Source organism: Odontesthes bonariensis, chromosome 22 (assembly GCF_027942865.1).
Source record: "Odontesthes bonariensis isolate fOdoBon6 chromosome 22, fOdoBon6.hap1, whole genome shotgun sequence".
Taxonomy (NCBI): Eukaryota; Metazoa; Chordata; class Actinopteri; order Atheriniformes; family Atherinopsidae; genus Odontesthes; species Odontesthes bonariensis.
The window spans coordinates 5,758,945-5,776,461 of record NC_134527.1 but is presented as its reverse complement, the minus strand read 5'-3'; the positions used below and the strand labels follow the sequence as shown (position 1 = coordinate 5,776,461).

The 17,517-nt window shown below is 42.1% G+C and overlaps 1 protein-coding gene across 1 annotated transcript in view; it reads right to left on the bottom strand.

Annotated features, from left to right (window-relative positions):
- The window catches only part of whrna (whirlin a), a 153,647-nt gene extending 138,864 nt beyond the window's left edge, over positions 1–14,783 (bottom strand). Inside the window, exons 1-2 of the mRNA XM_075455977.1 lie at positions 14,253–14,783; positions 13,258–14,148 (exon numbers count right to left, since the gene is read on the bottom strand). Of these exons, the coding sequence (XP_075312092.1) occupies positions 13,258–14,004 (747 nt within the window). The 5' untranslated portion in view covers positions 14,005–14,148; positions 14,253–14,783. The remainder of the gene's footprint in view (positions 1–13,257; positions 14,149–14,252) is intronic.
- Positions 14,784–17,517: the final 2,734 nt, after the last annotated feature.

Sequence of the window (17,517 nt, the reverse complement as noted above, 5' to 3'; positions counted from 1 at the left end):
TGCATGGTTTCCCAAGCTACGGTAATAAAGTGAAAGAAGTCAAAAGAGCCCAAGAAAAGTGACTAACAGTGGGCGTCCAACACCAGGCCCAAGCTAAGCTAATCAGAAACCTCCAGCCTCCTTATGGATGATGCGTTGCTCGTCTATAACTGAGCGCAGCAGAATGGCGTTTCCTTGTTTAGGTTTAGCATTGGTGCAGCCGACGCATCATTTAAAGTTGCAGAAGGAGAAGTAGCAACATGCAGCTGCAGAGCACTTCCCTGTGTAACAGATACCCAGAGCACTGATAACAAAGGCTCTGTTGCTAATGGGTGGTGTGCTGCCAAAGCTTATTGTTTCTCACAGAAGACACAGTGTGTAGTGGCTACTCGTCCTCTTGTGTCAATAATCAAAACTAAAAAAAATGTCAAAACCATAATAAACTAAATTAAATCAAAAGGCCACTGAGACACCTAGGGAGTGAATTTACGCAACTAAAATGAGTCCATTGTCCAGGCAAAAAATTTGGTTCCTTTAGGTTTATTGCTCCAACCAAGCAAACAAACAAAGAACAATGGGCCTTTGCCGCCTCTCTTGCCCTGGTAAGAAAAAAAAACATTAGCCCTCCCAGGTGCCTGCTCATGCCCATCTAAGTTAACTCTCCCAGTGCGCCCCAGCTAACCAGTGCTTTCAAAATAAAAGCATAAATAAATACCCAAATGAACTCAAACAATACTAAATATCATAAACAACTAAAAAAAAGGTGTATTCCCCAAACTAAACCCCCAAAAGATAACTAAATAATAAGTGAGCCAAATGTTACAAAATAACAAATAGCTCCTACACAGTGGATTAAAGCATGTTGCAGTCGGTTAACGGGTTGGTTTAGCTACTTGTGCTAAGGTGTACCCAACATATGGAGTCAGAACTTTTCTAATCTACCATGAATTAAATAAAATGCACTCAGAGCAACTTAATTGCAACAAAAACAAACATAAAACTATGCGGCACAGCAGCACAGAACTTTGCGCGCTCGCCCACACGTGTTCAGTTCACCCCACTTCCTTTAAGTCAAGCAGAGTTTGTGTGTGTGGGAGGCTGCGGGACAGAAAAAATATGGATTTGTGCTGATAAATCATAGTTCTTTACAGCTAATGATAAACCGGCCACATTCATTTTTCATTTTTCATTAACATGTGTCGGACGAATACTTAAACGAGGCTCCCAATTATTATGGATGTTGTTGCAATCGCTGATTTACAGCAGTTCAATACAGTGTAGGACAGGTCTGAACTGGATCGGGAGGTGGCAAAGATTGATTAGACACAGGCTGAAAAGAATGAGAAACATTTCAATCAAAAAAAGGAAAATCAACACACAAAGACCTTATTGTAAATTGAATTTTGAATAGCAATAATACCCTGTTTGCTGTGACAGGTGTCTTAAACCTTTAAGACACCTGAATAGAAATGACCATGGGGAGAAGCAGAAAAAAAGGGAAATAAAAGCACTCATAGAGAAAAAAATAACTTTTAATCATGTATCTGTCACTCTGGAAAGGTCTCCAATTTCTATTTTAATTGGCTGTGAACAGGATAATAATCACCTGAGCTTGTGTGAGTGAATGAGAGCGGCGTACGCACCGCTTTCCGTCCGCAGCTAATAATTATACCCGTCAAGGAGAAACAGACAAAAACCAAAGTAGCGATGGAACCTTACAACTCATCATTGATATTCAAAGCAGACCTCCTGAGTCTCATTACTCCCACAATGGCAAACACGCAGCCTGAGAGACATATACCCAACAAGCTCAGTTCAATAAATCCCTCCGGAGGTGATGGCGGCCACACACAAGTTATTGGCCTGTGCTGAAATTATAACAATGAAAATATAAGAACTCCAAATCTTATGATCCGGTTGTGTTTTTGCTTGGATTTCGTGTTATTCTGAAATTTTCTGTCGTCTTTTATATCAGCCGGTGTTACTATCCAGGACGTAATGATGTCAATTCAGTTATACAGCGCCAACTCAGTTCACCTCAAGTCACATTAAAGACTCAAAATATAGACCAATAGTCCAAATTCGACTTTATTTCCCCATTAGGTGTAACTGTAATGGTCTTACCAAAGCCTTAAAAAAAAAAAAAATCTGAAGTCTGTTAAACTATGAGCACCGTGGGGACTAATAGAATTAGTCATTCCTTAACTGTAGGCAGAAGTCACCAGTAATGGAGGGATTCAGCCCACTGACCGGATATTAATGACTGCTTCCAGTGATTTAGTGCGGCAGAGGCCACGAGATGGATTGGGGACACCTTCACGGTGAACTGAAGCATTTGGTGGCTCCATTTTAGAGCAATTAGGCTGTTACAGTAGAGTCACTTCGACAGGTCTGAGGGATGCCAGGTGGGCCAAACAGAGAGGAATAAGAATGAAGGGCAAAAAGATGAGATATTTGACTCCAATGGAAAGGACACAGCTTAAAATACTCAGTTCCAAAAAAACAAAGCTAATAGGCTAAAACTGGAGGGTCTTTTTTTGGGCACGTGTGAGGTTACACTGATATAATATAATATAATATAATATAATATAATATAATATAATATAATATAATATAATAGGGAGCCTGGAGGTGCACTGGAAAAAATGTCCCTCCAAAAATAAGTATGAAAAACAACAAATACGAGACGTTTTTGCTTGAAATAAGCAAAAAAAAATCTGCCAATGGAACTAGTGAAAATCGGCTTGTCAAGATTTCTTGAAATAAAATGTGATATTTAGGACTTTTAAGATAAAAGTGATCTTGAAATTAGCTTAAAAACCTCTTCAAATGTCAAAAAATGCTTGTTTCATCTGTGACTCAAAACAATTTGTTTTCAAGACTTTTTCATTTAACAAGATATATTGTCTTCAAACAAGTCCCTATATCTGGCTGAAATAGTACTTGTGAGGCAATTGTGTCTTATATCAAGTGTAATGAGATACTCAATGAGAAAAATATACTTGGTAAGATTTAGATTTTTTCCAGTGTGGGGGCTCAAACTAAAAAAAAAAACAATCCAAAAGTGAGTCGGAGCGAAAGCTAAAAGTTAGTGTTGTCAGTAAGCATGTGGTCTTCTGTGGAAACAAAGACATGAGTGCATAACGTGTCATCCAGTTTGAAATATCATAGCTTCAGATCGCGCTAATGACAACGTCCGACCCAAAAACGCAATTAAAAACAAAATCATCCCTCACTCTGTTGCACCATAAAGCATCCGAAGCCGGTAAACATTTCAGTTCACATCAGTGCAACATGCCACAGCACAAAGCAAGCCCCAATTGGCCCCCGCCCACTTAATTAAAGCAATTCATAAATATTTCACTTTATAATTACAGAGACGAATATAGCCGAGGAGTGATGGAGAATTGTTTTTTTTTTTGTTTTGTTTTTTTAAACTTTGAGGAGATATTGCATTTGCTGGCTAGGATGGATATATGTAAGATCCCATCAGAAAAGAGGAAACACTCACTTTTTTATAGAGTGAGTCGCGTTTCCAGTGTTATACGGACGCCTAACCGCATTCATCTATTTTGTTTCCCTTTCCTTTGCCTTCATCTTCTTTTAGTTCTGCTTTTTAAAGCATTGGAGCAGAATACCGTCTCCCTTTACCCTCCCTCTGGACTCAAAGTTTGGATGACAATTCCTCTCTGCCACCTTAAATCAGACAAAATACTCTTTTACCATTTTGCATCTCAAAAGGTAGACGCACCGTTAAAGGCAGCAGAAGGAGGGATGAAACACTTTCTGACTGACACGGTAAGAATCTGTTGGAATGGAAGCCTTAAACACTTTGCACTGAACAAACATTTACTCCCCGTGTTAATGTTAGTCTGTAGGATGAAAGGAGAGCTTTCAACATTCCCTGAGATGGTTCAGTATGTGACTTTAAAGAAGTCAAACCACCACCAAAACGGTAGAATTGCTTTGTGGTGATTCTGGCTGACCTGAAGGTGTCTCAGGACAAAGGACGGGAGGCGTGCAGCTGATTAGAAACTGACATCTGTTTTTTTGGGGGACTTTTATGCCTTTAAAGGGATAGTTCGCCTCTTGACATGAAGCTGTATGACATCCCATATCAGCAACATCATTTATGAACATTTTCTTACCCCCTGCTGCGTCCTGTGAGCAGAGTTCCAGCCTCATTTTGGTGTTGACGAAGGTAGTCCGGCTAGTTGGCTGGGGTCCCGAAAATAAAGAGTTTTGCTTCTCAAAACAATATGCGTTCAAAAGAGTAATACATTTGCATCACAAAATCGTTCTCCAGAAAAAGTCAGACCTCACAATCGCTTGGCGCTATTTTCTCTCCCTTCGTATCACTGCCTGCTGTTTAGACCGTGCAGACCGAAGTGCAGACAAAAATAGTGGCAAAAATAGGGCCGCAGGGGGTAAGAAAATGTTCATAAATGATGTTGCTGATATGGGATGTCAAACAGCTTCATGTCAAAAGAGGCGAACTATCCCTTTAATGGACAGGATAGTTCAAGAGAGACAGGAAGCAGGGGGCAGAGAGAGAGGGAAAGACATGCAGCAAAGGGCCGTCCGATGCGGGACTCGAACCGGGGCCAGCTGTAGCTAAGACTGTAGCCTCTGTACATGGGGCGCCTGCTCAACCCACTACGCCACCGACCACCCCAACTGACATCTGTTTTTGAGACGGAGATCTCAAGCTGTGTGAGATTAAGAAGACGACAGCAAAGCGCTGATCCTCCAAACTTCAACCTCGTCACAGTCGCAGCTGGAAGCCAGCCAGCAGCACAGACCACGGGCCAAATAAGCGTCAGCCAGCGGAGCAGTGAGGTGCTAAGTGTCTTGCTCGAGGGTAGCGGCGCCCGTTTATTTCGTTAAATAGGAGCGCTGCAGCCCAATCTGCTCTCCTTCTTTACAAACAGCTGCTGTGCACAAAAATAATCTGCAACTGTCCTTGACTTTACCCCAGCACAAGGTTTCCGTTGTAAGTGTGGCCCGGAGTGGTGAGAAAGTGGGGAAGGTCGCGCTGTTTTGTTTAAACCATCCAAATCAATCGGTGAGATTTGTCAACATGTTTGTCAGGTGCTTGAAAAATCGTGAATGTCAACTTTGGAAAAGTCAGCAGCTTCAGTTACATAAAGATAATCATTAAACTGTGGCCCTCGGGGTGCCATTAAAAGCTTCAGACTCTGGCAGAAAGCTGCCAGATTTTCACCCAACAGCCATAACATTAAAACCACTGAGAGTGTAAAGTGACTAAACACTGCTCATCTTTTTACAATGTTGTGAAAAAACACCTAAAAGTGCCACCTGCCTAAATATTTTTGCAGATTAGTCATAACCCTGCCCCAAAGCAGCCTCCCCCCGCAGGACAGCCCCTTAAAAGCTGCTTAGGAAGGGCTCAAAGAACACAACAGAGTAACCCCCCCCCAATCAACTTACAAGACCAACCCACTGAGACCCCACCCTGCAACCCACCAGACTCTGCAGGACACACTCAGCCCTCTTGGAAGACCGACTTAAGGAGGATGGTTGTAACGTTATGTCTGATGAGTGTATCAATAACTCACAATGGGAAAAATAAAGAAAAAAATTGCCAATACACCTGTGTACTGAGAAGTAACTTTAGTTAAAGTTCAAATTCAGTAATTAAGTCTTAATCATTTTCAAGTCATTTTTTTGTTGTTGTATTAAATAGAATGAGGAAATATACAAAACTGTATTAAAAAAATATGTAAAAATGACTAAAAATCAGATGAAACTAATGAAAATTGCTTTCAAATTGAAAGCGATTTGCACTGCCATTAAAATGAATGAATTCAATCTGAACCCACTTTGACAAACCAATGAAATGTTAAAGTCCTGTTCAATTCGCCTCACTAATTCATTCTGACAACACTGAGCTTCAAGTGTCTGCTGCAGCTAAATAAATTCTCCTGAACGCTGAATATTTAAAAGAATCTAAACATGACAAACCCCGGCAGGTGCAACACTGGAGCATTGTAGTTTTCTTTTTAAAGTAACTTTCATAACTTGCACACCAATCTTGTCATCGTGACCCATTTGAGAGCGAGCCGGAGTGCCCTTGCCCAGTTTCCGCCGCTGAAAAGTGCTCACTTCTGGACAGAGGTAACGTTCTCTTATAGCGACTGTTCTTTCAGCCACTTAGGAGCACCTTTCATCCAATGAGCTACTTGTGACATACAGCATCATCTTATGTAAACCAGTGAGACTTCGCAGAAAGAGATGTTCGATCTGCTTACAGATCGGTTTGAGTCTCCACAGGGGCCTCTTGATGCTGCTTTTTTAAACAATATGAGAGCTCTTACATACTCAGTGCCATGCATTAAAGCATTACCTCCTTTACAGCGTGTGACTCCATCGGATTGCGGTTATCTCAGTAATAAATGTAAGGAGAAGTACAGCATCACCTCACACAGAATCTGCAAATCTGTTGAACCGATATTTTAATCCAAAAAAAAACCATAAAAAACCCATCGAATGATGGAAAATATTAGCTCATCTGCTGTTTAACGGCAGCAGCGTGGTGTCCAAACTGTTCGGACGAGTACAATGAAAGGCTAAAAAAGTAAGTGGCACGAAGCAGAAGGAGGAAAATATTGGCATCAGATCAGTAAACTGATTAGGTATACTGGAAAAAATCAAAGTCTTACCAAGTATATTTGTCTCATGTCTAGTCAAAATATCTCATGACACTTAATATAAGACACAACTGCCTAACAAGTACCATTTCAGCCAGATATAGGGACTTGTTTGAAGACAATACATCTGGAATATCTTGCTAAATGAAAAAGTCTTGAAAACAAATTGTTTTGAGTCACATATCATATGAAACAAGCTTTTTTTTTACATTTGAAGAGGTTTTTAAGTTAATTTCAAGATCACTTTTATCTCAAAAGTCCTAAATATCACATTTTATTTCAAGAAATCTTGACAAGCCGATTTTCACTAGTTCCATTGGCAGATTTTTTTTGCTTATTTCAAGCAAAAACGTCTTTTATTTGTTGTTTTTCTTACTTATTTTTGAAGGGGCATTTTTTTCCAGTGTATAAAGAAAAAGAGCACCTTACACAGGCAGAGTCTCTCAGAAGTAAAGCTGGGCAGACGTTCAGCAATCTGCAAAACACTGCATCTGTGTCAGTTTGTGAAGTAGTTTCAGAAAAGCGTTCCCAGCCATCAGTGGGTCCGTCAGAAACAAGGCCAGTACAGGGACAATGAAGGCTAACAAACATGCGTACCAACACTTACTTCTCGGGTCAATCTACAGTCACCAGTTAGCCTAACATGCATGTTTTTTGGTCTGTAGGAGGAGGCCACACAGGCGCAGGGAGAACAAGCTCTACAGAAAGGTCCCAGCTCAGATTCGAACCAGGAACCCTCTTGCTTTGAATCAGCCTTGAATAATGTCCCTGAGGCAGCAAGGCACTAAAAAACAGACACGAGAAAATCATTGGCTCAGAAACACATCCAGAGTTCATTCATGGTCACTTTCAACATCTGAAATGTGTTTTTATTGTGAATGAAATCTAAAAATACATTTAATTTACATCCCAGCTTTTTTGGGGGGGATTGGTATTGCAGTTCACCTTTTCTGAGATTTCACCAGAACGGCCCAGATGAGCACATATGCTGAGCATCAAGGGGCCTCCAGCCATTAAGATGCTAAATTTGTAGACGTATGTACTGCTCAGTGTGATTAGAAACCCAGCAACACAATTACGCTCACACAATAGCAGAGGGCAGGTCTAAAGACAGTAATATCTTCTCTAAATTGCTGTCGGGTAACGGTTTTAAACGCGCCTTCATGCTGCCAAGCGTAGCAGGCGGTCTGGGGTGTGAAATGGAAGAAGGAGATGCAAAATTATTTAAGGTTCTACTGCCGGGAGAGTTTCCCCACATATGCACAGCTTGTCTATCACTCCCATTCTCCTGTCAGGGTCTGGCATTGGTCCGGTTTATTTGCTCTGTTATCATTTTTCAGCCCCCCCCCCCCCTCTCATCATGTCATCCTGTCAGAGCAGCGATTCTTAGCAGCTTGACAGATGACTCAGTCCCCGGCCCCAACTCAGCACTGAGGAACCCGCTTTCAACAAGTATTTCCCCCTTTAAAGAAGCTGGAGAAACCCTCAGAAACTCCCTGAAGTTAAGTTACCTTCTCCTACTTGAATAAGTCAGTATATGCCACATTAAATCAGTAACATGAGCAGCTTTTTACCATCTAAAAAACATGGCCAGAATCAAACCAATAGTGTCTAAACCAGACTAAGAGAGACTGATCCATGCGTTTGTCTCCAGCAGGTTAGACTACTGTAACGGCCTGCTCACTGGGCTCTAAACGGGCTGTAAGACAGCTGAAGTACATCCAGAACGCTGCTGCTCGAGTCCTGACCAGAACCAGGAAATACGACCACATTAGTCCAGTGCTCAGGTCTCTGCACTGGCTTCCTGTCGCTCAGAGAATAGACTTTAAAACAGCTCTGCTCGTGAATCTCTGACATGTTAGAGCCATATGAACCAACTCGGGCTCTGAGAACCTCAGGGAGGGGTCTCCTGCTGGTGCCCAGAGTCAGGACTAAACAAGCAGAGGCTGCGTTTCAGTTTGATGCTCCTAACATCTGGAACAGCCTTCCAGAAGATGTGAGACAGGCCTCAGCTCTGACAATGTTTAAATCCAGGCTGAAAACAGTTCTGTTTAGCTGTGCATATGACACCTGAAAGTCTTTTATCTGCACTCTTCACTTTTAAACTAATTAGTTAATGATTATTTTTTATTTTTCCCCCTCTTCTTTGATTGCTTTTAACTGTGTTTTAATTTTTAATCTTTTAAATGCCCTGTCTTTATGTACAGCACATTGAGTTGCCTGTGGTATGAAATGCGCTATATAAATAAAGATGCCTTGCCTTGCCTATGACTCTCTTAACTCCAAAGAATAGCTTGCAGGTAGAGACTTGAAAAGCGGACGTTTGATTCTTTCTGATCAGTTGCTAATTACAGCACAAAAAGTGAGATTTTAGCAAGTCCCAGCGTCTCAGATTACCTTCAGAAAATTACAATTTCTCCCTGTCGTACACTTCTACTCAAGCTTAATTCTCCACACTGTATCAAACCCTATCATAGCTGATAAGATATTTGTGTCACAGGCTTACAGCTGAATTTCCCCCTGCCTCTGTGTCTTTACTCTTCCAGAGAGCCTACCTTAGTCCCTGTTCCCTGTCAGGGTTGGCTGCCACATCAGCATTTAGCCGGCCCGACGTAGCTTTTCATTATCATCTTCCCTTTGGAGTGCTCTACAGTAAGGAGATGTGACACGGTAGGGGATTGGGACATAAATTGTTTCATCCGGGCCAGAGCCTCCACAACAGGAGGAGAGACTTGTATTGCCATCAGCCACAGACTGCCTCCTGTACTTGTTAATTTCATTGAGTTCAAGACTGAGGACGGTGTAGGGAAGAACCAAAAGGGAACTATAACTGTAGTCATTTTGCCTTTCTTATGTGGCTCCATGTGTTTTGAAGTCATAAGAAATGCTATGAGCATAACGGCAACCTGCAAAGGGACCGCAGCGCAAAGGGGGATTAAAAATAGAAGAATATTTGGCCAGTATAAACTCTCTAAGTCAGAGCCTACAGCAGGCCGCTGCTCGGGATGTTGGCATGCAAAGGCTTGGCTACAAGTTAGAGGTTTGGACGCAGGGTGGCCTGGAACAGCCCTGCAGACTGCTAATGGTAAGTGTGTTGATTATACGGTGGGAGGCAGGAGGAAATCTTGTTACACTATAAACTGATTCATAGCTTGGAGCCGATTCTGCGGCTGTGACAGAGGTTCTTCTTGCTTGATGTTGTTAACGTGCATGCTGTGGAGAATTTCCAGTTGAGGAACCTACTTATTATGCAGTGCTCTGGATTGAATTTAAGGACCCCACGCAGTGGCAGCTCTGCCTTTAAAACGTGACATGCTTCCGTTTGAAATGTTACAGAAGGACAACAATTAACAATTAAAAAAACTTAAATATAAATATAATATAATGTAAAAAAATATTTAGTTTTTTCAAAAGTTTGAAAATCTTTCCTAAAATGTAAAAGAAAAAAATATTAAATCTACATTGTTTTTAATTAATTTGAACGTTTATTAAACAGACGGTCCAAAGAAATTGTTTCCTTAGTGACAATAATACAATCAAAACTAGAAGTTGATGCTAAGAAAAAAAAAATATAGAGGCAAAGAAAGACAGAAAAGTTAATAGAATATGTAAGTAATTCTGTTCTGGAAGATTCTCCAATCAGGAGATTCCTTGGTGCCGGGTGGGGGTGTCAGGATTGGATATAAAAGGAGCATCCACCAAAGTCTTACTCCTTCCAAGGCGCCTGTGTCCATTAAATAAAGGTTCAAATGAATTAACAAATTCAAAAAAAAATTCACATTTTTATTCTGCTTTAGAAAACTTCCAAACTTTTCTAGGAAGGAGGTTTGTCTGTATGATAATTTAATAACAGCACTCACTTTGTCTGGCGTTATGAGTCCAGAACACTCCTTTCTTTGCTTAACTCACACTTTGTGAGACTGTGGCACTTTTACTGAATCTCAACCCAAGATGATGGAAAGAGAATCTCTGGTAAATACTTAGAGGAAAAACCACAAGCACTGAAAAAAGTACTTGATGAGAGTGCCTATAGTGAACATAATAAGGCATTAACCTCATAATTGGACCTGATTTTCAAGGTTTTTTAAGAGCAAATACAATGTTTAAGCAGAGTTCAGTTCAAGGTGAGGAGCCTGGATGAGATGGATCGCTGTCACAACTGAATTCATCACGAGCATCCAGACAGCAGCTTATTCAGTGGTGGCACTTCATCTGTCAAACATGCCAGAAGCTTACATTGCAGGAGCTCTCTACAGACTAAACTGCCAGACTTTAACACGACGCAGTACGGACTTCGAATTCTACCAAGAATAAAAACCGCATCGCTGAAAAATGTAAAAGAAAATGTTTTAAGATGGTTATAAATCCCCGAAGTTGGCCATTAAAGAAGCCCATGTTTATTCAAAGTGTTGTAGTATGTGAACTCCAAAACCGATCATCCAATTATCGGTCACGGGCGACAAGCAAGACAAGAGTGCTTTTAGAATCAATCAGCAGCTCAATAGTCTGACTACGATTCCCTTAAGTGAAAAGTTTTTGTGACATGCAAATTACAAGTTACGTGAAGTGGAGTAGCTGTTCACCTTTCGGGAACTTTCCTCTGGAGCAGAACTACAGACGGCAACACATATTCTGCTTGTTCAGGCGGTCTCTGGAGGTATGTGGTAACGTTCAATTTCAACGTGGCACTACTCCAAATGAAAACAACAACCCTGGGTATCTTGGCAAGAGAGGGTGGAGTGATTACAGTTCTAAAAGCCTAGAAGAGAGTGCAGACTAAACTAAGAAGACGTAAAAATAACTTAGCTAAAGCATTAATAACCTCCAGGGGATTTTAGCTCAGAAAGGACACCTCCCATGCTGGCTGCATGCCTGGCCTGTCAGGCAAAGAACAACAACAGGAGAGGCAGCAGTGATAGCATAATAATTCGTATCAAAAGAGACAAAGCATTTAGATGGCAAGGATTAGAGTTGCTGACAGAGCAGAAAGAAAGAAATCTAATTAAATAAAAATATACAGATAAAGTGAGAGAAGGGAAAATGATTAAATTTGAATTCATATTTGCTTTCACTTCCCCTTAATCTGAAAATCCGCTAACCCAAGGAATGACCCCCGCTCTCTAAAAGCCACATCACCAAACTCTCCAGATGAGAGATGACCGAGTGTGGATGAAGCTGATGGGGGAAACATGCTCAAATCTCTGCACAGATGTTCTTCTGCATTCTTGTCAAAGACGCATATGGAAAAACCTCGACAGACAACACGAGGAAAATGATGGCGTCACCGCAGGATCTGTGGATTTTCCTTAGCAGACACTATGAGAGGACGCACTGACAAGCTAACAAACACAAAACAAAACAGCTCGTAGCAGGGGAAGCAACAAAAAGAGGAGGTAAAAGAAAGCAAAGGAACCAAGAAAAGGAAATGTGTGGCAAATCGGGACCTAAACTCTGCCGAGCTTCCACCTTCAGGTGACCAGTGGCATGGAACTTTATTAGGCAATAGTACTTTGGATTAACTGCAGGTAGGGTATTGTTTTATGGCTAAGCCTTACATAAAGTGAATTACAAAAACCCACAGGGGCAGGATTAGTTTCTCAAGATCAGTGAAGGTTAGAAATGACTCAATCCAGGCTACAATCTGCAGTCTGACCCCCAACCTTCAGCTACATTCAATCTCTATTTGGATAAACAGATGATAAATATCACCAATGATATCACCCAACATGAACGTCTTTATTTATTAGTTGTTTTTTTTTTACAAAATGATGTTGGGGGCTTTTGTTTTTCCTGTTTAAAATACTAACGTCTCAGCGAGAATGCAACTGTTTCTTGGCACCTGACACTTGGCCAGGGGCTACTGTCAGAACGCCACTGCAACAATGAATTCAGCAGGGGTATAACACAAGGACATGTACTGATAAAAGACTCCTAATCTCTAAACAAAAGTAAACACAACACATTCAACAGCTCCTCAAACGGACTTGCACCTTGCCAAACAACCATGAACACCTGTGAACTACAGTAGTGATGAAAAAAGTGATGAAAAAAGGTAAACAAAAACAGTAGAAAACTCCAGGAGGATTTTTCAGCACCACGGACAGCTCACTGCACTCTCATCGCGTTTTTTAACAGCCTTTCTACACATTTAGTAATACATTACAAGTATTAATAATAGCACAGAGGGGTCAATAAGGTGTTTATTTTTCAGTTTGTGGCCTCAGAGGACAACTTCCGTCCATACAAGCGTACACACACACGCGCCTCTATGGTTACCACTTGCACTCAGGGTGTGTAATTACATGCGAGCTTCCTCGAAGTAGTAATCTTCAATTTATGCTCCACTGTTGCTGGGAAAAAAAAAACCTTCGCGCTGACGTTATAAATAACCAAAGCTGCTCCCAGCCGACAAAATTCATTCCCAGCAAATCATGGCTTGTTATCTCGAAGCGGTCAATTCTAATTTCGCAGGCCAAACGCATAATTGTCATGAGACAGCGGCATGGCGTGCACGGGAGCAAATAGCCTTCAGCCTCATTTATCATCCATGTTAAAAACAACATGACAGCGTTTTATGTGTTTAAACCAAAAGACATACGCAGCTCACCTTCACTGCTTCAGCGTGCGTGACTTTGTCGAAGACTTTGTCGTTGACTTTCATGATCTGGTCGCCGATCCGGAGACCCTGTTTCTCCGCCAGGCTTCCCGGCTCCACCAGGGACACATATATCCCGACCCCGTGCTCCGAGCCGCCGCGGATGCTGAAGCCCAGGCCCTCGTTGCTCTTGTGCCGCTTCATGGTGACCTGCCGCAGCTCACCCGGCGGCTCGTGGATAAAATTCCTCCCGAGCAGCGGCACCAGGGGAGCTGTCCCATCGCTGCTGGTGCTGAAGCTGTCCGGCGAGCCCCGCAGCGCGACCTGGAACTCGGGTGGGTTGTGGGGGGGGAAGTGCCCGGAGGGCGTCGGGCTGGCGCTGGGGAACTCCCCCGGCGGCAGCGGCTCGGCGTTGCCGTTGTTTGCAACTAAATCCGACTTTAAGTAAAGACCCTCCGAAGTGTACTGCTCAAAGAGGAGCTGGTCAGAGCGAGGGATAACCAGCCTCAGCATGGGCAGAAGTTGCCGCTTGCTGGGCGCGTTGAGGATGACGTTGAGGGTCTGCACCAGGTCGTACACGTTGCGCTTGGAGTGGTAGACGTTGAGGCAGTGGATGAACTGTTCCCTTTCGAAGTCGTTGAGCAGCAGGTTGAGCGCGTTATGGAGCTTCCTCACGTTGGCCGAGAGCGTCCGCGCGCTGGAAGCCACCGAGTTGGCCGAGGAGCTGAGCGACATGCGCTCCAGGTCGGTGTTGCTCATCCTGGTGGTGTGACCGGGACGCGGCGCCACACTGCAGCGGCTTACAGAGCACGCATTCCGGGCTGGTGGCGCTGGATCACACCGGGACTTGGCATCACGACCGCGCGGGGACTTGGACTCCTGTTACACCCATGATATCTGGCTCTGACAGAAGAACTAAATTAGCTGGACATATATATATAGATTAATCAACAGCAAAAGTCCAACTATTTCAATGGTTTAGCAGGCACAAATGCATTTGTAGTTACCACAAGTTATTTCACTGACAGCAACTTAACGCGCGAGACGGTGCGTCAACATTGGACACGCCACAGCCTCGTGTAAAAGTCGCCCGGCTTCGCCAGAGAGCTTAATGCGCCACGTAAGGCTCTGAGCCTGCGTGTCATCAGCTGCCGTCTTATTTTCCAGGACGTCAGGTGGCCGCCGAGCTGCCGCTTCTCTGGTGTCCGCCTGGCCGTCAGCAGCTCGGCTCCGGGGAAACCACACCGGAGCTACCAGCGAGCTGCGCGTACTCTGGAAACACTTAAACAAGAAAAACTAAACATTTCCTCGACGCTGAAAAAGGGGGGAAACATTTTTTTTTTTTAAGTTATTTTTGTGCTCCTGCGTTCCGAAGAGTTCATAATATCCCCGCTGCGTGCGCAGTTTTACTTGCAAATGACGTCAAACTGTTAAAAATGAGTAGATCCAGCTGTTGAAAAAGCGTTTGCTCGGTGCTTGTCTTGTTGGCTCGGTGTTACCACCTCCGCAGACGGCACTACATGGACTGGGTGAGAAGCGGCGGCTCTCCTGAGACCGTCCCCTGTCCGGAAATGACGCAACCCCGGACAGCCAATATCTTGCCTTTAACGTATAGCGGGCGCGTGTTGCAAACAGGTCGGGCTCAGTGTGTGACTAATTATGGTGAGCTGCCTGTTGTCGTGGCGCGTGTGGGCTTAACAATTGTCCTTTGGTGTGTGTGTTTTAAAGACCAGAGCTCGTACAGACTGTTAGAAACTGCCAGCAGCTGTTTAAACAGCCATTAAAGCTCCTTCTGCTCACTTTCTTCATCCAACAGCTCTCTGTTTCTCATTATTACCCCTCATTGTAAATTAATTCCTCAAAATGAATTCGCCATTCTTGAAGTACATATTTCCAAGTGTAAAAAAGACAAGTTTTACAAAAAAAAAGTCAAGTTTTTTTTTTTTTTGGAGACCTATTAGGTTTAGGTTTTAAAAGTGATAACATTAAAGATGACTCCATTTTTTTCATGTTCTCCAAGAGATCTAGCATCCTGTCTATCAGTGACCTGAGAAAATACAGAAATAAATCCTGTTACATCGCAGCCAGCATGTCCATGTGGGGCCCATAAGGTTTAAATTCGGGCTGCAGATAAGGGCCCCATGTGGGTTTGTCAGCAGTGTCCACGGTGGCCCCACCTGTTTGCCCATATGGGTTTCAAAGTGCTGTGTGGCTTTAGTTGGACTTTGCATTTAGCCAAAGAATGTGAACATTCTTTTACTTTGTGTGATGTGTTTATCTGTATTGCCTTTGGAATAATTTAAGGCTTAGGGTAACCCTAATCCCTAACTGTGGACAAACCCATTGGGAACCTTATCTGCAGCCCAAATTTAAACCTTATGGGCCCCACATGGACATGCTGGCTGGGATGTAACAATCTCCCCTGCTTGATATCAAACAAAACAAGAGCATTCGTTAAGTTTACAAGGATGGACAATGTCCACCGTGAACTCTTGGTTAAGGAAGCATATGTGCCATTTTGCTTTAAAATGGATGTTAAAATCCCAACTACTGAGGAGCTTGGTTTAAAATGGACCGACAGACTTGCGAAATGAAAAATAGGGTTTGGAAAAACGAATCAATAGATGGAACTGAACAAGAAGGGAGCGAATGAGGTGAAAGCAGAGTTTTGCCTGAAGTCACAGATAAAGTCAGCACTTATAGCTCTCTGAAACTGACGCAGCAGAACCGTCGGCGAGCAGCGACCCCGGCGAGAAAGAAGCAAAAGTTTCTGATAAGTGTTTGCAAGGTTTGTCAACATATCATTTCATTCGCTCAATCAATCTTCTAACTCCAAATAACCTCTGGAATGGTGACATTGATTTATCTTCGGTTTATGGCCGCATTGTGAAATGTGTAGGCTTGAATTTTTATTGTAATCTATTGTAATTTTTTCTGACATGGGTCATAATTTGCAAGATATTAACTATCTCAAAGTCATACAGCCTCTAAAGGATGAACTGGAGCACCTAAGCTGGGCCCTATTGCCAAACCTCGGTAATGGTCTGATGGGAAAGAAAATCCCTGCGGCCAGATTCCATAAACATGTGCAGAGGAGTGCAGGCTGTCCAGCATACCTTTAATGGTTTGGTCCTGTTTATGGGTGAAATGTTCATCCATAAAACTACAGCATGTAGGTGTTTTTTTTTGTGAGAGAATAATCGTGTAGGCACAACCAGAGCGATAAAAAGCTGTGTCATGAGTGATCGATACCGAAGAGGAGCTCTGATTCAGAAGTATCTGCTAATAACAGCAATAACGCCAAAAAGAGCTCTCTGTGCAGTGGGATGACTCTACACCCAGCGTGGCTTGCAAATTGCCTCTTGCCAGTAATACAGTCCACTTGAAATGACATGCTGCCGTTTACAATAATCAAAATCTTTTTGATTACAGCTTTCAAAGCAACAAAGAATAACGGGTGCATTGACTGTGCAATTGTGGTAATTCTATAAGCACTTAAAAAACAGACAGTTTAGGGTTTGAGGCAAAAATCTTTTTCTCTGCATCAAGTGTAGTCTCATCTGGTCCCAACTGATGTGTTATGACATCACTGCGGCATATTCAGTATTTAAAGAATTAAGATTAAGATCAACCCCCAAAAACACCTGATATACCTGTAAAACAATGATTTAGCAGAGGGGGGTCATTTTCAAACAGCTACAGCGATTTATGTTATAACATATGAAATCACTCAAATAAAATGTTTAAAAGCTTTCTTCAGCTACACACCGAGCCTCAGTTTTCTCTCCAAGTCCAATCAAAACAGCCAAATCAAATCAAATCAAATTTATTTGTATAAAACGTTTCATGTACAAACAATTCAAAGTGCTTTACATAAAATAAAAGAATTGCAGCAGGGAGTGGAAGAAGCATTAAAAAAAAATGAAAAATGAAAAAAAATAAAAATGATAATAAATAATAAATAAATAAATAAATAAATAAATAAATAAAAATATATAAATAAATAAAAATAATTAATTAACCAATTATTTAATTAATTAAAAAATAAAAATAATAATATATAAATATAAGTAATCAGTTTACACCATTAAATATGAATTATAGGGGTGGCTTCTGTTCACACAGGCAGCAAAAGGGCAAAGTTAAATATATATGATAAAATAAATTATAGAATATCAAAGCTACTTGGTTAGCGTTAATAAACATGGTGAGTACGACTAAAATCCTTTGTACTAAGCCACCATTATGGATGCCATTTTGGCATTTCACATG